The 22,956-nt window shown below is 41.6% G+C and overlaps 1 protein-coding gene across 15 annotated transcripts in view; it reads left to right on the plus strand.

Moving 5' to 3' along the window:
• The window catches only part of NCOR2 (nuclear receptor corepressor 2), a 351,963-nt gene that overhangs the window by 306,012 nt on the left and 22,995 nt on the right, over positions 1–22,956 (plus strand). For 11 of the 15 annotated variants that reach the window (XM_083150819.1, XM_083150847.1, XM_083150856.1 and 8 more), the window contains 9 exons: positions 191–471; positions 3,334–3,682; positions 7,950–8,177; positions 10,514–10,762; positions 11,859–12,008; positions 13,383–13,493; positions 13,656–13,824; positions 15,242–15,762; positions 21,460–21,603. In XM_083150819.1, coding sequence (XP_083006945.1) covers positions 191–471; positions 3,334–3,682; positions 7,950–8,177; positions 10,514–10,762; positions 11,859–12,008; positions 13,383–13,493; positions 13,656–13,824; positions 15,242–15,762; positions 21,460–21,603 — 2,202 coding nt within the window. The remainder of the gene's footprint in view (positions 1–190; positions 472–3,333; positions 3,683–7,949; positions 8,178–10,513; positions 10,763–11,858; positions 12,009–13,382; positions 13,494–13,655; positions 13,825–15,241; positions 15,763–21,459; positions 21,604–22,956) is intronic. The other 4 variants (XM_083150828.1, XM_083150874.1, XM_083150883.1 and 1 more) reach the window with 2 other exon arrangements.

Here is a 22,956-nt window from a genome sequence, read left to right on the forward strand (position 1 = left end):
GGCCTGGTTGTAGATGAGAGCCTGTTATACACAGTGAAAGGGTTATCGCCCTAAAGGGTTTAGCATGTATTTGCTGCTTTGCTATATGATCTCTTTGTGTGTAAATCGATAACCTGCACATCTGTAAAACTATATATAGCTGCATTATTTATTATGTGTAGCTCTAATGGTCTTTGTGTTTTCTCTTCAGGGATTCCTCGCTCTTACATTGAGGCTCAAGAAGACTACCTCAGAAGAGAAGCTAAGCAGCTGAAAAGAGAAAGCACTCCTCCACGAAGCCTGCCAGATGCCTACAAAGTCAGAGCACATGAAGGCCTTTCAGGCCAACTCAAGATGAAGACTCATGAGGACATGGTGGCCACAGTGAAGGAAGCTGGGAGATCTGTCCATGAAATCCCTAGGGAAGAAATGAGACAAAGCTCTGAGATTCAAGTTAATCCACGGACTCATAAAGAAGGTTCAATTACACAGGTGTGTAGTTATTAAATTAGTACAATTTGTGGTGCCCTATCGCTGACTGTCATATGGGTGTATCATTCATTTCTTCAATATGTGACTGGGCCTAAAGGTGCCCATACACTTATGAGACTTCTCTGAGGGGAGAAGTCACGGAAGATCTCCAGTGAACCTCCCAGCAGCTTCCTGAGTGGTAGGACTGCGTGTGATACACACCGTATGCAGTCCATTTGCATACGATGTATAATTTGCGATACCAGCCAAGCCTGCTGGAGGCTGCACGATCCGGCATATCTATACTGCAGCCCATCCGATCTTCAGGTCCCGATCCGAAGTGCACAGAACTGCACATTCGATGTCAAACACATTTGATTTGGACTCCTTTCATACGATTTCTTGGCCTGATCTGTTGGAATGCGCTTAGTCAAGGGCCAAATCTCACTAGTGTGTGTGTTCCTTAGGAGCTACATATAAACACAACCACCTTGAGTTGCTAACCGGGGATAACATTGGTAATTATAATATGAAACCTAACTTAAGAGAGGCCATCAGGGTGATCTGTGGTTATACGTACTACTTCTATTGTTGTAGTACTCCAATGTAATAACTGTAATAAGTTTGAAAATAATAACAGAGCAGGCAACCACCAGTAAAGTGGACCATGATCAAATGCACAAAGAAACAGAATAATTTGATGCTACATCTAATTAATGATCTTAAATTTAAACAAGGGATTTTAAATATTAAAATCCATACCTGTCAAATGTTTCAATATTCATACACAGTATTTGTACACAAGTCTGAATGTTTTATTTCAAAAAGCACAAACTATATATGGACTCGGCATATTCCGAGTAAACGTATTTGCAGTGCTTTAGTCTGAGTGTCATGCACCATGTCTATGATAACAGATGCCTTGTGAAATCACATTGTAACTGGGCAAAAGATCACTGCACACTCTAGCACACTTGGCTCTGGATCGTGGAAGTCCTCAGGCAGATTTGCTGCTGCTGTTGTTGTTGTGGTTGTGAGTCACTGGGCACTTCTCCATAAGAAATATTCTCAGAGCCAGCCCATGGAACCTCACAGCACAGAAAGTTACTTGATAACATGCAAGAGCCTGCAGAATGAGGTTTAGATCTCTCTTCCAGTCACCAGGGGGGAACTTTCCACACCAGTATAAATTATCCTTTACAGTGCTGGAAAGTCATTGTGTACTTTATACAGAAGTTTGTATTAATGTGGTGCTTTCTTAAAGTTACATTGCACAGATATGTACTGAACTTATTCTTGTCTGTTGTTTTCATTTACCTATTCCATGTGCAATGATTTAAGTTTCATGGGAAAAAAATAAATAAAAACCTGATCCTTCTTTGTGCTAGATGGGTTTGTTTCCTGGGTGAAGTTTAGCCTGTAACCTCCCCGTAGCGCTCAATGAGAAAACGTAATTCTAAAGTCGCTTGCTTTTTAATAGGTTTTTTAAAAAAAAATTTAGGAATTTCCACGTTTCAGTTTCTGTAAATTTCCATGCTTCGACTGCTTATGGCAAAGCTTGCCAGTCTAGACTGTCTTTAATACTGTGCTAGCAAAGTCGCACACTTCTGAGATGTCCTATTACTTTTCACATATGCGTTTGGTTTATTAGTAAGCTGATGTCTCGCTTGACAATTCCGCATATAGGTAAAGTAATGGCCAAGGTTCAACGTGTGACGTAATAGGACTGTACTGTGTGTTGGAACTTCTGGCGTCTCAGTGGGGTTCACTTATGTCCAAAAAGACCCCATGACCTGGAATAAGTGCCCTGTACAATCTGTCAGCCAGTGATTCTTTTCAGACCTGTCTCCTCTTTAGATGATTTTTTTCAAAGGGAGAACAATTTTAGGCAGATCTGGTAGTTTGGGATGCAAGGAGTTTCTCATAAAGCCAGAATTCCTAACTGTAGTGGATGTTGTTTTTTTTTGCTAATTGAAAGCTTTACTCATGGGAAGTTCCTGGATGTCTACATGGGCCAGAAAATCCATGACTTTCTTGGACATGTGAGCAGGTGCATTGTGAAGGAGAAGCGCATCATAAGTGTGAGTTCTTTTTTGGCTCCTGAGTTTGGCTTCCTGCACTTGCAGAAGGCATTGGGAGTATCAAGTGGAAGGATATATTCTCTAACTGGGCCACTGCTGCCCTGGTGTCCATTTCCTCTATGGGCACATGGTGGTAACCATTGTCGTCTGTAATGGCGAACACAGGTCGACCCCAGCTACATAATAAACACTGTAGTTTGGGAGGATGCTTCCTCCCCAGAAGCATTTCACAGTCAAATAAATCTCCTGCTGTTGGAGACTCCACTTTTGTATTCTTAGAAGGTCATGGCTCTCCCTAGTGGCTTCTGTTGAGCTCCATAACAAGTATGCAAAGGAAGTGAACATGCACACTTCTTCCGTGTGCGGAGCCACTTATTTGCAGCTCTGTGCCTTTATATTTCACAATAACTTTAGTCGGAGTATACAGTTCACGACCAGACAATCACATTGTGCCTACCTATGCAGCGCACATACAGAAACGTATTGCATACCCCCTGCCGATGGCCAATTAGTGCCAGCAGCACTATATAAATTGTACAAAGGAAATAATACAAAAAAACTCTCTAGTGTCCTTGCAAATGTAAATGTTCCCTGATGAGAATGATAAAGTACAGTGTGGCACTTAGTATAAGTTAATAATGGTTAAATAATTTCAGCTTTTAAATGAGAACACATTGTATATGAGGATGAAAGAAGCTGCAAATGGATAATAGCTACATATTACATATCCATAAGCCATATATTTAAGTTTTTTTGTTTGTGGAGGTTCCATTAAAACCATGTTCTTCCTTTTCCTGTATAGGGTACACCTTTGAAATATGACAGCAGTTCTTCTCTGAGTTCCAAAAAGCATGATGTGCGATCCATAATTGGAAGTACGGGTAGACCTTACCACCCTTTGCACCCAATGGATGTCTTGCAAGACCACAGGACTATGGAAAGAGTGTATGATGAGATGTTGATGAAAAGTAGATCTAGCTCCAGCTCAATACCAAGGGGAGCGCCTGTAATTGTACCAGACCCTGGAAAACCCAGACATAGTCCACTCTCATATGAAGATCATCAGTTGCAACATGGGGCATCTTACAGCAGCCATTTGAATAGAGGATCTCCTGTGACTACAAGGGAGTCGGTACAGAGGCCACATGAAGGTAAAGGTCATATGTATGCTCCCTTTAATTGCAAAATAAACCTTTCGCACAAAAATGATCTATACTTGCACAAGGTAATGAGATGTCATTTGTGAATGATTGCTACCTGTGTTCATTCAGTGTTTCCATATATCCATATAAGCATAAACTTACTTATGTTCTCTTTAAAAATACAGATTGTATTTATTTTATTGTTGTATATAGCAAACTATTGGTCTATATAAGAAAGTATATTAGTGCATTTTATATTTGAAATAGGACAGGTCCTCTGGTTTTCGTTTAATTTCTTTGCAACCGAGTGTTTCACTACAACTTCATTCATATGGGAAAGAGTATTTCCCTTTCAGCCATGGAGGACTTTGGGGATACTATGGGGTATAACTGGTTGCTAGAGTCTGGGTACTCAAAAATCAACTATCAAGGCAGCTCAGACGCCTCCCCAAAATCCTACTCAGGGCAGGTATTCATTTTAGGGATTGCCAGTGAGGGTCCGGTTCTCCACAACCTCACTAGACCACCAAAGACACTGATCTAATGGGACACCATTTGTTAATGGCAAGGGCTCCTTGTAATGATTGCCCATGGTGGGGGGAACTTTTGTTCTGTTGTCCCCTTCCTCCACTTTTTTGAATGCTGTCTGAGCACACAGCCCAGTGACAGTCCTCCCTACTCTCCTCGCCCTCAGACATCTTTAAAACCTGCAGTGCCATACAGTATCTCAACCTGCCTGCAGAGAATGCCAGGTCTTCCCTTCTACTATACCTTACTCAGGGCAAGGTGTATTGTTTTCTGCCCACCTCACCTTTGGGTTTGGTATTGGTATAAGCAGCATCTCGTTTTCTATATTTAATGCTGCATTCCCTTTTATTTATGGTGTGTTTGTTCACAGGTTTATGCTGCACCCCCTTTGCATTATTCTCAGTCGGGCAGATTTATTAAGATGATGAAATTATAGTGTTCAGTGATAGTGCCAGCCAATTAGCTTCTATCTGCCAAGTTACAGACTGGGTTTGAAAAATGACAGTTAGAGGCTGATCAGCTGGCACTTTATCACCGGCCACTTTATCACTTCACCAGGCTTAATAAACATCCCACACTATTATCAGTTTGTTTAATGTTGCTTTTCATCTAAGGATACCCGAATCTTAAAACGGGATCTTATTGGCTATAAGCGGTCACATGTTTTGGCTCCAAACCATGTGGCAGCCGGATAGCCAATAAGATCCCATTTTAAGATTCGGGTAAATTTGTTACAGATTTCTTGGTATTTGTGTAGTTTCACGACGCCAGCTCGCTCGCCCACGCTGCGGGCTCGGTGGCTCGCTATGCTCCACACTATTTAAAATCAACTCCATGCCAACATGGATAGTGGAGGCATGAACTATCCATGTTGGCATGAAGTTAAGTTAGTTTATTTGACATATTTAGTGGTGAGCGTACACCCGGAAGTAGCACGCCATGCTGGCGCCGTGAAACTACACAAGTACCGATTTCTTAATTACCTATGTTCGGCATAGAGTAGTTGATTTACACTGCATATTTAGGCATACACTAATTTTTTGATGACCTGCTTTGCTGGTAAATGCTTAATTATTTTCTCACGTAATATGTTTACCCGTTATAAGAAAAAATGACCATTGTCTGTTTTCCATTGTTTGGGAGCATTTGCTTTTTTACACAACAATATCTTTGTTTACACCAGACAGATTGGATAGATAAATCTTTAGGTGTGTACCCAGCTTTACTCTGAAACCTCTTTATCAGAAGACTGTTTTCAGCAGGTTCCAATTTGCATGCATTTTTAGTTACCGGGGGGGGGTTATGCTTAGCGTAGTGACCCTCACGTTTGGGTGGGTTTGTGAGTCTCCTGAACTTATCCTACTCTCTTCTCCTCTGTCCTTCGCTAGATGAAAACTGGGGGTGGGGTGTAAGGTAGGAGGAGCCTGAGCTGCATTTAAGGTTGTCTTTGCAGTTTCCTCCAACTCCACCAGTAACCCATAGAACAGTAGTTCCCAAACTTATTGAAATTGCGACACCCTAAAGCACGGGTGTCAAACACAAGGCCAGCGGGCCAAATCTGTCCCGCCAGACTTCGTCATGTGGCCCGCGCAGCCGCCGCCACCCACCCCCGCCTGGCGCCGATTACATTCCTGCGGGAAGCCATCACAGTGTTAGTGTCACATCACATTCAGTGACACTCACATGACAACTCGAGACTGAGAGACATACCTAACAACGTGAGGATGCCGGGTGATAGTCACTCCGCCGCGGCACTCGCTGGGAGGAGGAGGGAGGCAGGACAGTGGACACAGACTTGTTAGTGTCACTGTGTGACGTGCCCGACTCCTCCCCGGCTCCTCCTGCGGGCAGCGGCTATGGTGCTGCCATGTGTGACACACGCCCGCCTGACAGCAGTGCCAGTGACACCGTGACGTGCATGCTGCTGCGGCTGCCTGTCGGACTTGGACGCCGGCCCGGCGGTGAGCTGCCTCCTGCCTGTGGTGCCACGTTGCGCAGAAGTGGCATCAGTTGGTTCAGTATATTTACTGTAAGTTCGGCAGTGGGGTGGGCACAGTTGTGTTGTCTCTTGTTGTCCAGTCCAGAGTCCGTGGCCGGGCAGGCAGAGAGCCAGGCCAGCAGCACACAGCCGCAGCCTGAGCCCACAAATCTGCAGTGCGGCTGCCTGTGTCCAGGGTCATTATCATTCTGTCCCACTGTCACCACCAGTCCAGAACTCTAGCGAGAGTCCTGTGAACCCAGAGGCCCAGGTCACCTGCTGGGCGAGCTGACGTCACGTCACTGTGCCCTGTCCCAGGCCCCCAGCCAATCTCCCTGCTAGTTATTACTTACATTATTACAAAAAACAGTAATAATTGAATGCAGTGACAATAATTTATGATAATAAAGAGTGGACACATAGTCCTACAGATACAACCGGCCCTTTGAGGGTGATCAAACTGCTGATGCGGCCCCCGATTAATTTGAGTTTGACACCCCTGTATCAGATTTTGATTGACTGCACCCCTTGACCAAAAGTTTCTTATTGAGAAATTATGAAGAAAGCAATTTAAGTTATCTGTGTTTAAATGTCATCCTTAAGGTTAATTATGTGGTGAGCGATTGGATTAACTTCTGTTTGAATACATTTTTATTATTTATTTATTAACAGTTTCTTATATAGCGCACACATATTCCGCAGCGCTGTACAGAGAATATTTGAACATTCACATAAGTCCCTGCCCGAGTGGAGCTTACAATCTATATTCCCTACCACATGTACACGCACACACAGACATTCTAGGGTTAATTTTGTTAGGAGCCAAATAACCTACCAGTATATTTTTGGATTGTGGGAGGAAACAGGAGAACCCAGGGGAAACCCACACAAGTACCGGGAGAATATAAAAACCACGCACAATTAGGGCCATGGTGGGACTCAAACCCATGACGTCAGCGCTGCGAGGCAGTAATGCTAACCATTACGCCATCCAAAGCCACAAACAATAGCTTTACTTATTATACTGACATGTTTGAATTTCTCCTGGTCCACCAACCTGAAACACCCCTGCAAGCGTCTCAAGGCACCCCAGGGTGCCACGGCACATAGTTTGGGAACCACTGCCTTAGAATCTTCCTTTCGGTTTCATCTATACATGACAGACCAGTGCAGTCTCAAATATGCTGGTTTGGGAATACATGTACAGTGTAGCTCATGCAAAGAGCCTGCTGGGTGCATATGCTCTCTGCCAGGTTATCCACTCCACCACCTTATTTTTTTGCTAACAATATAGTGCAGAATGCACTGTGTGGCAAATCCTTACAAAAACATTGTAGAAACTAGTGACAGGCACCGCTAACAAACATTGCCTATGAACAATTACTTTCCCATGCAGTTTTGGGGTCAAGCATGCAGAAGAAGGGTATTTGTGTGCATGTCTGTGTGTACCAGAGAGAATGGTGACCATATGAAGGTCAATCAAGACATTCCATTGCTATTGTACGTATCCGTTCTAATTCAAAGTAAAGTGGGCATTATTCCTTATAATACATAACTATTCCTTTTGCACAGTGAATTCTGAAACCATGATATAACTATAACTACTATTTATAAAGATGATATAAAATCTTAATACAGGTGATCATTTTAGGTGTTTAAACATGCTATAGTTCGACTTGTATATTATAGGACCATATGAAATGAATAAGAGAAAATTCTCTTTAATTGTGTTTGTGATATGCTGAGTGTTTTCACTCTCTTCGCTTCCAGGAGGCATAAGTTCTGGGAAACCTGTGACTCAGGAACGGAAGAGCACTCCTAATCCAAGAGAAATGTCAAGTTCTAAGTCGCCTCACACCACAGTTCCTGAACATATCCATGCAATGTCCACCTATGAGCACTTGCTACGTGGCGTCAGCCAGGCTGATCTCTATAGAGGTCACATCCCCTTAGCATTTGACCCTGCAGCCATTTCCAGAGGGATCCCACTGGAAGCAGGTATAGTATTCTCCTCTATTTCTCCCATTCTGCTGGTCTCCGTTTGCTGGCCATCGCTTGCATTTGTATAAACTTCCATGCGTATAATTGGGTGTGCCCCTGAGTAGGGTCTTTTTGATTTTTTTTTGTCCTTTTGTTTTTTATCAGAGTTCTTTTAGGGTTTCAAAAGTCTAATAAATAGGCAGTGTATTTTCTTGTCTCTTAGCAGTTGGTTCCCTGTAACTCAGCATTGGCTGTTTGTCTGCCAGTATCTGGGACTGGACAGGTTCAGCCATTCAGAGACAATAGACTATAACAGGACCTGCATGGGGTTAGTTCATGAGCAGACAGAAAACCTCTGGTGTTGGAGCTCAATGAACAGCAAGTGATCATTTTCCAATGCTCTTATAAAAATTAAATTGCAGCATTGAATATATGATAATGCTGGTATTCCTCCCTTTATCTGTAAACCGCTTTACATCCTCTTCTTTTGGAATCTTGAATGGTAGTGGCAAGGATGCCCACTCTTGCCCCTAATTTTTGCACTAATTTTGAACCCCTCGCTATGAGAATATGAACGCTTCCTCTTGCTCCATTTGTGTCAAATTAATAGAGAATGCTTATAAATTACTTTTATAGATGGTATTATTTCCCTTCTAGACTCAGCAAAATATATCCTGGCTCATCAGACAGATGCTGGAGAGGATGCGATACTATAGGCACATTCATGCATATCTGGTGGTCATGCCCTAAGATAGCCGATTCATGGAAAGAAATCATCAACTACATAAAATACCTATTAATTATGCCCATCCCAAATGGTCCTAAATATTTTCTTCTGCCATTAGGTATTCCAACGTTATTCAAACCACAAAATAAAATGATGCGACATGTGGTTTCTGCGACCACCTGCCAAATCTTGATGGACTGGAAGAAAACAGCTGCTCCTTCCATATACTCCAATATACCCTGCATTTGGCACATGTATCGCATTGAATATATGACAAGCATCCTTAAAAATTATTCTAAGAAATGTAATACTGTAGGGTCTCCCTCCAGCAAATCACCTCTCCCTTTGCTATTTGATTTTGAGCCATGCTGTTAGAATCAGGATATGTTTTTATTCCAGTATTTTGCTGAGGACTCGCACTCTTTTTCTCTCTCCCTCTCTCTCTTTATTATTTTTCTTCTCTTTTCCCCCCTCACTACTCAAACTTTTCTTTTTTTTTTATCTCCTTACAAAATTGTTCAAACGGATCACATCTTAACCTTCATTACAAACGGCTCTTCAAACTGACTATGTATACTTTTATACGTTGGTATCTTTGAGTTCTTTATCTGCTGTACTGTGATCTACCAATAAGCAAACTTTAAAATAAAAAAAAGAAATGGAACATTACAGTGCTATCCTGGAAAACACTGTGACGTACCATTTCATATGCAGATACAGCCGCAGTCACATACTGAATATACTGAAGGCATGCAACATATCATTTTTAATCAGCAGAAGATGCTTGTGCATCCTACTCCACTGTGCACAGGTGCTCACAAGTTTTGTATAATGCATCTTGTATCTTATGGAGGATAGATGTATATGGACACATCTGTATGTCCCTTTCCATGCAGGAGTTAAAGATTAATATCTGCAAGGGGGAATTTTTATCCATGCCAAAACATTTTAAGGACAGAAAAAAAGGCTTTTACCTGGATATTTATTTATTTTTCCAGCAAATTCAATTGTAGCCTTTCCTTTTGTGAGGTGAGGGTGGGGGGCTCCTAACAATGGCCCAGTTTCAGGTGAAGGCAAATAGGATCCAGGATAAGTTCCCGGACCTATGTGTTTCATGTAAAAAAAGGCACATCAGTGGGCCATGGAAAAAAAAAATCCCTGATAATTTTAGCGTTCATCGGGGGTAATTGCCTAGCCTTGGGCATCAGTTTGCCTGCAATAATAGTTCTATTTTACATTATATTGAAGATACCCTTTTTTCCAGTTCACACATCAAAAGTTTTGGCCTTTGTCACTGAACAGTGCCGTTCATGGAGCGTTGTGGATATAACTTGTCCCATCTCATATGCCACTGCACCACATCTGTACAATTTTGGAGATGGTAAAACTTGGCAACCTTATCAACTGCTATCTAGAAAAATTCTCACTGCAAGTTCAGCTTTGATTCTTAAATTCGCTTCTGAATTTTTAATAGTTGAGCAGCTCAAACGGAATGGTCTCATTTGTTCAACATTTGTCAAGCATGTTGTGTCACATAATTGCATTACCTGTGATGAATTCGTCCTCCTGAACATAGCTTTGCTTTGTCTGCAGAAAGATAATCTGTTTCGGTTTTGTTTTTTTACAGCTGCCTATTACTTACCCCGACACCTGGCCCCAAATCCAGCTTACCCCCACCTTTACCCACCATACCTTATTCGTGGATACCCTGATACCGCTGCAATGGAGAACCGCCAGACAATCATCAATGATTACATCACTTCCCAGCACATGCACCATAATCCAACGACTGCCATGGCGCAGAGGGCTGACATGTTGCGAGGGCTGCAACCGAGGGACCCCACGATGGCTCTCAACTACACAGCAGGTCCTCGAAGTATGCACTGAATATCTGTCACACTTTGTTATAGAATGCCCTAAGACACATTAGTTGATGATGTCATGCTGAAGAGCACTTTGTTGTTTCTGATAAGGTAGACCAGGAATGCAGTGACCATACATGTGTCTGTTTTATTTATTCAGAAAACTATGTCCATTTGTTAATTACTCAAGTCCTATATTGTATTATGGTAGATTTGAACACTCTTCCTTCCATTGTATGCTATGTCTATATTATATAGTTATTAGCCTAATTCTACACAAATAACAACAAGCTTACACAGCAGCTATAGGTAGTTACCCATGTACATTGTCACACTATGCTATCTTATATACCATCTACAGGCTTTACTCTTAAGGCCACCATACACTGCGCCGACTTCTCCCCTCAGAGAATTCACCAGCCTACCCGGCTGCACAAGCAGTCCAAGAGATTGCTTTTGCAGCTAGTGTGAATTGCTATGCGCACAGGACCGTACGTTGCATCGGAACTGCTTTCATTCACCTGCAGTTTGGGCACTCTTCCTGCAATTGATTGCCTCAATTGCAGGAAAGGAGCCCAAAAGGATGGTGAATTGCATAGTGTATGGGGGGGCTTTAGTTATACAGGCAAATGCTCACAGACAACTTGTAGCTTAGCAATGTGACTTAGTCTATAAAATCAGATAAACAGAATTACAGACATTTTAGTCTCTAGGAAGATGTTTGTTACCTGATTGGAGCCTTTATGACCATTTATCTGCTATAGTTTCATATTCCTGGTAATAGTGGCTCTTTTTACATTTGCTGTTTGCTTTTTACCTGTTAACTAGGTTAAAATCCGTAGTTGTGTTGTCCAGTATCACAACATTGCAAAGCTTCACTAAGGGAATGTATGTGTAGATGCAAGTTGTGCAATAAGTAAGTGCCCAGCAGGTGTCCGCTTCAGGAAATGTATTAAACAAATTAAAGTAAAAACAGAATGCAATTTGCTGCTGCATTGAATATATATTTTAATAATTAGAGATTTTAGTTACTGTACTTCATGTATAATGAACAATGTAACATTACAAGAACAGTAGCTGATGTCCAGTGTTCTCTTTTACCATTCACAGGAATCATAGACTTATCTCAAGTGCCACACCTGCCCGTCCTCATACCTCAGTCTGCAGGCTCCCCTGCTGCCACCATGGATCGAATAACATACATTTCCGGAGGGCCCCAATCATTCAGTAACCGACTGAGTAGCTCCCCACTCTCCCCAGGTACCAGCTTGCAGTTATTGGATTCTTTGCAACCTCTGTCTGTCAAATCCCCAGGTACAAAAGACAGCCAATAAGAATTTGTAATTTTAAGCAGCAATCTGCCAATAATCCAGTCTTATCTACTCCATATTCTTGCATCATTTAAAATGACTGAATTCTACTGGGGCTGTATTTTTCTGACCTTGTACTCTGTAAGCAGATGGCACAAAGGGCCAGTCTACCTTTACAACCCATCCTTTGTATGAAACATAGGTCAGAGCTTTTTAGCCATGCAAACCTCAACTTTACTAAAGGGGTGAACACGTGATGTGATTTTGACTAGATAGTCAAAATTGCCTATAAGGTTAGCCAAATTCGCAATGTCTAAACATGATCCCGATGCGTGGCCCCGCTAATGCCTTTATATAGCATTGAATTAGATACAGAATCTGTAATGAGGTCTGTGGGTTTGAATAAATTGGACAATAGACCAAGGGGGTGGTACTGATTAACAAACTCCCTCATGTGGAGTAGGCTGGAAGGGTGCGAATGCCTGCGTGTCCTGAGCGTAGCCACGAAAGCACTGTGCGCCCAAAAAACGGCTGGGCGCCCCCTTGCGAACGGGTATGGGCGGCTGCCCACCCTGTTCTCGGAGCAAGGTGCCACTAATCACCAGAGACTGATTTAGATTAGCAAGCACTGCAGAAATCATTCGATGGTCGATGACCATCAAATGATTTTAGGCCCGCATGCAAGTCTGCGAATGGATGTTTATGCAAAACATCCATTCGCAGTGCTGCGGGGACATTCAGCGTCTAGCGGGGGAGGATGTTTACACCCTCGGTGAGCGGCTTTACATGGCTCGCAAAGCAGCAAACTACTGCTGCTTTGGGGGAGAAGCACAATCAGGCCTCAAATTCTCTCTTACAATGTGTTTATGCCAGTGACCATACTATGGAATGGAGGGAGTTTCACATAGATAAAGTGCAAACTTTTATTCATCAGTCACCGGATACGTCACACACTGAAGGTCCATAATTGTGATTTACACTTTTAGGTGGACAGAGTAGAGTTATTGCCAGTTCTACTCTTTCTCCAGTGAAGGCGCAGCAGGCTGAAACTGGCTGGAGGTTTATTTGTTTGTTTTGTAGCATTCAGGGGTCTAATGTTTATACTTTTGTCATTACTATATGTTTGATGTCATCAACTTACTGGTAGCCACCAAAAATATGTTTTTATATCTTTTTTATTTGTACCCGCGACCTAATTACTTGTATAAAGACGTTCATTTATCTGTGCACAAAGAACGGTTGCCACTTACAGTAGCTTGTTCTACATTATGAAATCCTTAGACGTAGGTTTATTGTATTTATATAAATGATGATCTCATTACAGCAACAACCACACATATGACCAAGCAAGCCTCATCAACCTCAGAGCGAGAACGAGAGAGGGAAAAGTCAGTTCTTACAACAACGGTGGAGCATGCTCCAATATGGAGACCAGGTTAGAACTATTTTGTGAGAACGCTTTACAGTATGCATTGCTTTGTGGACTTCCAACATCTGTTTGGTATAATCTTCTTCCTGTTCAACTAGGCAATGAATGTTGGAATGCAACCCGGCCAAGGAGATTATAGTCGTTGTAGACATTTTGTTTTTGTTGCAGGCACAGAGCAAAGCAGTGGCCGCCTGTCGGCACAAAGTCACAGCCACCAACACTCCCCAGTGTCTCCACGAACAACTGAAAATATCCAGCAGCGTCCCAGCGTTCTTCAAAACACTGGCATGAAAAGTCACATGACAAGCACAGAGAGCATCACCCCCTCTGTATTACGGTAAGGAATTTTCAGGCATGCAAGGGAATATATTTTGTACAGATGTGTCCATGTATATCCAGTTTCCTTTTACATTAAACAGCCCTTCGCGTAGCTCCAGGCATCACCTGTTGTGCAACTTTTTCTGTTTAAAATGCAGCTTATGTGCAACTTTCACCATCCTGTCTGCCAAATGAAAGATGCGTATGAGCCCTATTCATCTATTTTGCAGATAGGACGCTATTTAATGGAAAAAAGTCACAAAAAAGACTCCCGCTGCTAGTCACACTGAGCTCACCCATTATGTAAAACACCATTTGTATCGCATGGAGGTTAGATGTATGTGGACACATCTGTACACCACCAGGCAAACATGAACACCCATAATTTTCCAGTTTTTGTTAAAAAGCAAATTAGATCCCTCAAGTAACCTGAAACCCGTAAAAAATATTGGTTAATTGCTAAAGTTTAAATAAAAAATAAATAAATAAGCCTAATTTTAATTTGTGAATTCTAATAGCCCTTCATTGTGGAATTAGGTGATTACCTTTTCTGCAGAAGAGCCTAGGCTATGAAGCACTGCCAGTGGACTAATGACAATATGTTACGGACTTAAGAATCCAATTTTTATTTCTTTGGCTCACCACGCAAGGGTTTCTCATTGTGTATTTTGTAAGGGGTTTGGTGTGTTTTTCTAAAAAGGCAATTCTTTTAAAAGTAAACACCCCATGTTTATACTAATGTTTATAATTTTAAACTCTAAGCTTATGTATGAAAAACTGACACCTTCGTAATAAACCCATCAAACCAAATTAATCAAGCTGGTTTGGGATGAACTGGGCCGAAAGGTGAAAGCAACCTACAAGTGCAACACATTTGTAAGAACTTTTGCTAAATTTTTGTGAAGAACTTCCCAAACAATATTTGATGCCACACGTACATTTGGCAGTTACAGCTGCAAAAAGTGGCTAATGTGATTCAAATTTTAGTAACATTTTAGTAAGCAAAATCATTCATGTTATTTCTTTTATCACTATTTATTTATTTGTTCTATTTTTTATACATTAAACTGACATGTAACATTTCAACTAGAGATGTGCAGGCTCTAATTTACTCTGATTTCAAAGCAGGATGTTATTGGCTATCAACTGTCAACAACTGTCATGTGATTTGGGATAGCCAATAAAATCATGCTTTGAAATCAGAGTAAATCAGAGCCTGTACATCTCTAATTGAAATGTTACACGTCAGTTTAATGTATCAAAAATAGAACAAATAAATAAATAGTAATAAAAGATATCTCTATTTTCAATAAAAACTGGAAAAATAGGGAGGAAGGGGGGAATCTAGTATAGCCCAGTAGCGTAATGAAATGGACAAATTATTGATTGTAGAAAGTATCCTGCTAAGGCTTCACTTTATTTATTTTTCTCCAAAGAACATCCACCAGTTCCTCACCAATACGATCGTCAGCACTGATGTCCACCTCCTCGCACCGCTTAGCAAATGAAAGAGAAAGCTTTCAGTCTGCTGAAAATACCATGGTACAGAAGGATATTGCAAGGTCTCGAGAATCCAAAATGGAGCGCTCAAGAACTGAAAACATATACAACTCAAAGCTGCCACCTTCAACTGTTGAGCAGATGTCCCCCATTAACAATATGGAATCCCGGCCTCACGCCTCAGCTGTGGCCAGTACAGCTCACCAGTATAACAACGGGCAGGGGAAAAATCAACCGCATCAGCCCCTGGACCAGACTGCAGTGCCAGCCAGTGAGCAGCATAATAGGGACAAGACCCCAAATAAACCCTTTTCCATGCAGGAACAGGAGCTTCGATCACTCGGTAAGACCACCTTGACTGCGGCCAACTTCATAGACGCCATTATCATGCGTCAAATTTCTTGTGATAGCAGGAAGCGAGAAAGCGCCTCGCTAGATATCAACACCAGTAGTGATGGTAAGACATACAGGAGCAGGGAGTTCAAAGCTTGAAGCTAATTTATATTATATTATATGCACATATAATATGATATTTATTATTTTCAGTTTTTATAATGCACGTTTCGGTGATTGGCTTTTACAGCTTCTCAAATTCCTTTTTTCCACAAATCATCCATTTTCATTTTTTTCTTATTATATTTTTGAGCAAGGAACAACTTTGTTTTGTTCTTTTGGCCTTATTTGTGCTTGGCTTGGCTTGTTTTGTTGAGTTGTTTTATAAAGTAGTGTTTTAATTTGAGCACATTGAAAGACTAGCTAGGCTTTTTGACCCCTTTGGCAGTAGATGAGTTAGTTTAAAGAAATTTGCTTTAATTGTAAACTATTTAAATGTGGTACATAATGGAGTTATAATTTTTTTATGTGTTTTAGCAGGCAAATGGGGTATATTTAGCTGTAATAGCGATATTGTCTTGAATGTTTTCAGCCAATATCATCAGGATTATTAGAAATCACTAGTTCTTTCAGGGACAAGAGGTCTGTTAACACTGTCCCTGCCAAGTCCTCACTGGCAGTATTGTTGTTCATTTTGTTTAGCATTGCACATGCTCCGACTTCAGGTCGGGCATGTGGATCCTAATGCCTTATCTCTTCACAGCACACACACACTTATATATATATATATATATATATATATATATATATATATATATATATATATATATATATAGTCACTATAAATAACCCTTTGTGCACACATATATATAATAGATTTTTATAGCCTTCTAATAAGCTTAATACACTGCGGGAAAAACTGTCATTGTAATTGGGCCTGCAGGGCCTGAAACCATAGGATCCATCAGTCCTTGCAGCTTTTGGCTGAGATTAGTATTTCCCCCATATAATGCCATCTACAAATTGTGTTATGTAAGGTAGAGAATGGAAATAATCCTCTGGATGAGATTCCAGAGAGATAAAGTGAAACCTCTGTGTGGGGGCAATCCTGAGTTTTGAAATAAGTTCAAACTTAACTTTTAATTCATATTATTGATATTAAATAAATTGGTAAATTCAGTCACAGGGAAAATATAAAGTCCCTGTGGTCAAAAAAGACCAGACAAATACATACGCACATACACACATGAATTATGATATATTTTACTAATTTATGTGTCCAATCTGTACCAATAGGGGAAAAATATAAGGTACATAAGGTTGTAAGGTTAAGCTTAAACCTTTTGAGTGCCAAGTGAATTTGTCAAAATATGTGAGAACATTGCCAAGCAAACATTTTTATTCATCACAATGATCTGTAATGTTAACTTATATAGGAATACACAACATTTTTTTTAATTTGAATTTATATAACAAATGTGAGCAATGCTGGCATTTTTTAAAGATATTTTGCAAATCTCACACAGAAATGTTACGCACGGGGTGGGGGGGGGGGTTTACATTTTTTTAATGTATATTTCTTCTTGGCAGAAGTAGTCACATATCCTAATCCTAGTAAACAAACAGCATTTTATTTGCTTGCACCATTAGGATTTTTGTGTACAATTTACTGGTTTCCCAAATACTACAGGAAACCACTCCTTACTTCAGACCTGTTTTTAGGATCCAGGAGGGAAATGTATTAATCTTTCTAAAGAAGTAGAGATTCAGTTCCCTCATTATTATTTTTTTAACTGCTCCACTAGTTCGCAAATCATTGCTTGCCTTGTTGATTGCAAAATCTTTGAGTAAGGGGATGCAGGGGTTTGAAGAGTGTTAAAATCGACCTAGAGTTTAACTGAAACTAAGGAGCCTTGTTATCACTATGGCAGAGGTTCACAAACGGTTTCAAATCATGGCGCCCAAGAGTATCGGCATTTTTTTGTGGTGGCACCCCTAGGCCAAAAGTTTCTTATTGAGTGATTTGGAGGGAAAAAAATTAAATTGAGTAAATTCTGTTTCAATTCCTTAGGTTCAGTTCTGTGGTGAGGGACAGGATTCACATAGTTTGTGATTGGAAGCCACAAGCACTTACCTATCACATAGACCATAAATAATGTGAATTGGTCCTTTACCATCAACTCCCCCCTGCAAGTGCTCTGCACCACTGCCATGGCACATGGATTGGGAACCACTGACAATGAAAGGGTTAATGGCCATAGTGCAAAGGAGCCTGAAACCTGTTGCTCTACACTTACTAATCACACATCTGTCCTGGGGGCTTGAGCATAGCAGCTAACTGAAAAGCAAACGCCCAGGAGTTATCATTTATACAGATTATAAATACATTTCTAAGGCCTGGCCTATTTAAACCCTTGCATAACTGTTTGGAAAATTATGCCTTATGCATTTTCATGCTATTTTTATAGTGACTATTGAAGCACCCAGTACATAGTTTTTCTTCAGCATACACAGAATTTTGGGGTCTATCAAAATGCCTGTACTCAATGAGCTAATACTTTCCTCTACCCATTCCCATTTTGCACAAGAGCCCAGTACATGCATCATAATGTTTACTTGTATGCACCCTCATTTTTAGCCCAACCACCTGAGTGTTTCATAAACAAACCACAAGGTTCAGCCAAAGTGCAGAAGCTCGTGAGTCCTGACAGTCCCAGGAGAAGCTGTAGCATTTGGTGATTCCCTCGCCTTCAGAGGATTAGCTGCTCTCCTTCTTATGCAGATGGTGGATTTGACTACTACCAGATTGTGGTCACCTTGGGGGTGGCTTGGCTTGGTGGCGTGTCCTCACTGTGACATTTTCAGCTCTAATCAGCAGCTTATAATCATGCCCAGCAGAATGCTGCATTGCCTGCTCCGTGGTTCTGAGATTTATTCTGGGTTGTGGACATGAACAGCTGTGCAAAATGTACACTTTGCATGTGTAGATCAGCCGCCTAATGTACACACATGGGTACTTGTGTAAGCATGGGAGAGAATACAATAGAGAAGAGTTACTAAAAAAAAAAAAAGAGGGCACTGCGGTACACAGACCCATAAAACGTGAAATCAGCAATACATGTGATAACTTCTGATGATCCCGTTACACAGATAAAATGTGCTCACTGAGCAATTTACAAATTTGTGCCCATTGCGGCGCAGTACACAGGAAGGCACCTGCAAACACATCTAGGATGGAGACGATAATAAATATATTCCCGTGGACATCTCATCAAGGTTCTTCTACATACCAGGGCAAAGCATAAAATTATCTCTCTGATGTTCTAAGGTTTGCATAATCTAATCTGACAGACAATACCAAATCAATGTTACTTAGTCATCAGGAGCAACTCCATTCTGGTTCCAGTTGATAAGTTGGCAGTGATTAGGTCACCTAGGCAATAGGTTGATACATGAAAAGGGTTGACTTGGTAATGTTCGACACATGAAGAGGTGAACATGAGTTTTTCATGAGTTCTTTTTTAAAACCCACTTGTTCTGACTGCCATGTATATCCATATACAGTATAGTGAGAATATAAACAGCTGAGCTGAAAGCATGGTGAGCCAGGCAAGGGGAGGCCTTACACTAATTAGGAATCCATGTCAACATAGACACCAAAAGTTTGAAAACCATGTGTTGACCTTTTGCTTGTCGGCGCTTTACCCACCTCGACATATTGTTGACCTTTTTCAAGTGTCAACCTTTTGCCTGTCGACCAATGGTAGTTGACTTTTTGACTGCCACCCACTCACTTTTTGACTCACACCCACTCAATTCACAGACTGACAGGGCCGCAGCCCAGATTGCCATAGCCTGAAATGCCTTTTTTTTACAGTTTCTTATATAGTGCAGCATATTCCGTTGTGCTTTACATTGGAAACAGTGATAAAAAAGCTGGGTAGTAACAGACAGACAGAGGTAAGAGGGCCCTGCTCGCAAACTTACAATCTGTAGATTCCTTTTGCTATTAGTCTGTGATGCACCCAGAAAGGAGGGCGAGGTTGTTGGTGTTAAGTGTTCCCAGCTAGGTGTGCGGGGAAAAGGGCTTCTGCTAAGTGTGCCCAGTATGGGAGGGGGATTCTGTGGTGACAGTGAGTGTCACCACAGAATAAGGGGTGTCGGATGCAAATTCTCACCCTTGGATCCATTTGGTATGGAACCGTGCTTGTTGGTGATTTTGTATTCAATGAAAAATATGTATATGTAAAAAAGTTAAAGGTGTACTTTTACAAGTGTATCTGTCTAAGGTGAAGAGATTCCGAAAAGGAGACTGTTGAAAACTAATTCTTATTGGCTATATAGCCAAAATTAACCTGCATGTTCCAATAGGGGGTGTATGTTATTAACTGTACACAGTAGACTGGGGGATTTATGTCATTATTGAGTGAATACAGTTCACTGATCATTAAAGTAGGGGAAACCATTGATGCTTTTCTTATGAATGTTTTATGGACAAGCCACCAATGGCCATCCCTAGTCAGCCATTATTGAAGAGGATACCACTTTTATTATTTATGTCTTGGTCAACTCTTCAGTTGACCAAGTGATTCAGTGAAAATGTCTAGTGGCAAAAACAGCACAGCCATAAAGCGGTAGGTTAGGCAAACCCGCATAACTAGGCTGTCAAGTTATACAGCGCATAGCAGGTAAAAAATAGTCTGCCCTTTGCTTGCAACAATTCCGTGACAAAGTGACTGAAATCTCACCAAAGCTGGAGAGTGTAATGCCCGACAGACACTGGAAACATTCCTAAACAACGTGACATCAGTATATGTATACAAATTCCTTGCAGCATCAAACACAAAACTGGCTGGGCTCAGGGTTGGGGTATTGGAGAGATAGAGCTCTGGGCTGCTGGGTAATAAAAATAAACTGTGGGCATAGGCTCTCCTACAGGCTATACTCTTCACCCTCCCTGTTCCCCCTAGTGGAGGAAGAGGAAAAATAATTCTTATTTGAATTAAGACTTGGATTAGGGTGGGATCAAATCAATTGAAAAATGCACATTGTTTTATAGGGATACAGTCATTAGGTCTACAACTAGGTCGACAAGCATTGGGTCGACACCACTAGGGCGACATGACATTAGGTCGACATGGGCTAGCTCGACAGTCAAAAGGTCGACATGGGGTTTTTCACTGTTTTTTTGAGCTGACATGTGCCGACAGGCGGTATTTCATGCCCTACCATCCACTAGGGCATGGTGGGAGAATAAAATAGTGTGCCGAGTGTAGTGAAGCACTTACCTAACGAGCAAAGCGAGGGAATGTGGTGCACTTCAAACTGTGTCCATATCGACTGCGTCAACATTCGGGTAAAAAAAAAGTGAAAAACCCCATGTCAACCTAGCCCATGTCGACCTAATGTCATGTCGACCGAGTTGTTTTAGACCAAACGATCCACACCCGTTTTATAGAATTTAAATTTTTTGGCAACAAAGAACTAAATAACCAAAAATAGTCACAGAAGCCAAGCAATTCACCTCATACTACATGCATACATTTTTGGGGGTCATTTAAGTATGATTGACAGTATTTTGTCCTGAGTATTAGGTGCACACTTTCCATATAAAGGTCCGTTAGATAGTTTTGTACTCACAGTGTTTTCATTGGTCTTCCATTGATTAGTGTGCTATTTTGCGTCAACTTCTGGAACTATAGATTTCTTGGGAAATAGTGGCTGTCAAAGTGTTAACATTTTGCACAGTTGTGTTACACTTACTATTGTAGATTACAGTGGATGCTGAATTGAAAACCCTAACATTTGTGTATCTGATTAGGATTTCCCACTGGGTACAGCCCTGACAGACATGGGTCCATTAGCCCTCTGAATTCTCAACGCCTGTCTCATGAGAAGCAGAGCCGGGTACCTGTGCAGGACTCCGAGAGCGCACGGATGGAGCACGAATCGCGACACAAACAAGGTGATTATGAACATTTCATCAACTTGTGTGAAAAGTGGCAACAAATTGAGATTGTGACTGGACTTATGTCGAGTGTTCAAATGGTCAGTGACCATGTTGACCCCCTTCATGAAATGCAGTATTGTAGACTTTGGTGATTTAACCACATTATCATATTGCTGTTTAGGTTTAAGCCAAGTGTAATACATTGTAACCATACAATAGTGACGTTTTGTGAACTAGAGGCCTTCTGACATTACTGATAAAGGTTTTATGATGAAATCATTATACTAACAAGGTTTATATATGATTTTCCCATAGTAAATGTTCTGTTGTGCAGTAGTGTCAATTTGAACATAGATACAGTATGTAGTCATTGGTATAACCAGGTTTTACTGGGCAAATCTCCCTGACCGATTCTGTCTAGAGCCTCAAATAAATGAAATTCCCTCCTGTCAATAGATGGCAGTCAAGAACAGTCTCAATCTCACACCTGTTTGGCTTGCATGCAAAGCAAGTACATTTTGACCTGAAGTCTATGACTTTCTCCTTCATTTACAGGGGACACTGAAGTCTTCTTACATTGGGGATAGAGTGAGTGTTAGGGGGGTATTCAATTTGTGGGTCACAGCTGTCGAGCTGGCTTGACAGCCGTGACCCAGTCCCGTTCTCGGTCAGCTCGACAAAGAACAAGCAGGCGGGATTCAATGTCCCGCCTGCTGCGGGGCGAGAAAGGGGCATGTCCACGAGAAGTGACCGGGAATAGTAGAGCTGCGGCCGTGAGCTTTGGCAATTCCCAGCCATTCTCGGCAGAACGAGCCTGACTGCTTGTGAAGTCAGGCTTGTTCTGCGAGATCCCCTGCTCAATGCTGTCAAGTAACACAGCATTGAATAGGGCCCGTCGGCCATCACCCCTGACGGGAGATGCTCGCCGATGATTGAATATCCCGCTTAGCAGGAGTTGGCACTTTAAAGTTTTTGAAGCGTGGCAGGCTCCTCCCAGACTCCAGTCTTCGAAAAAGTGCCAGAGGAGTGGGTTCCCTGGGACTTGGTCTTCTGCAGCAGGCTGTCGAATTTTTTTGTTTTTTTTTGGTACTTGTTTCCTAGCACTGCGCCCACGGTTTTCATCTTATTACCATCGTTTTGAACGCATCGATCGCATGTGACCCGATCGCATGCGATGCGATCAAAAGATTTTTTAATTGTACAGGCACCCTGATGGGTGATTACTATGTGAAATGCACCCCCATTGTTAATGCCACCCCCACTATGAACGCCAACCCGAAGCGTGGCAAGCGCAGCGGTGCATGTCCTCCGACCTTTTCATACCCCCACTATTCACGTGGGTGTGGAGTTGATTTTATATAGTGTGGC

Source organism: Crinia signifera, chromosome 1 (assembly GCF_055691185.1).
Source record: "Crinia signifera chromosome 1, ASM5569118v1, whole genome shotgun sequence".
Lineage (NCBI taxonomy): Eukaryota > Metazoa > Chordata > Amphibia > Anura > Myobatrachidae > Crinia > Crinia signifera.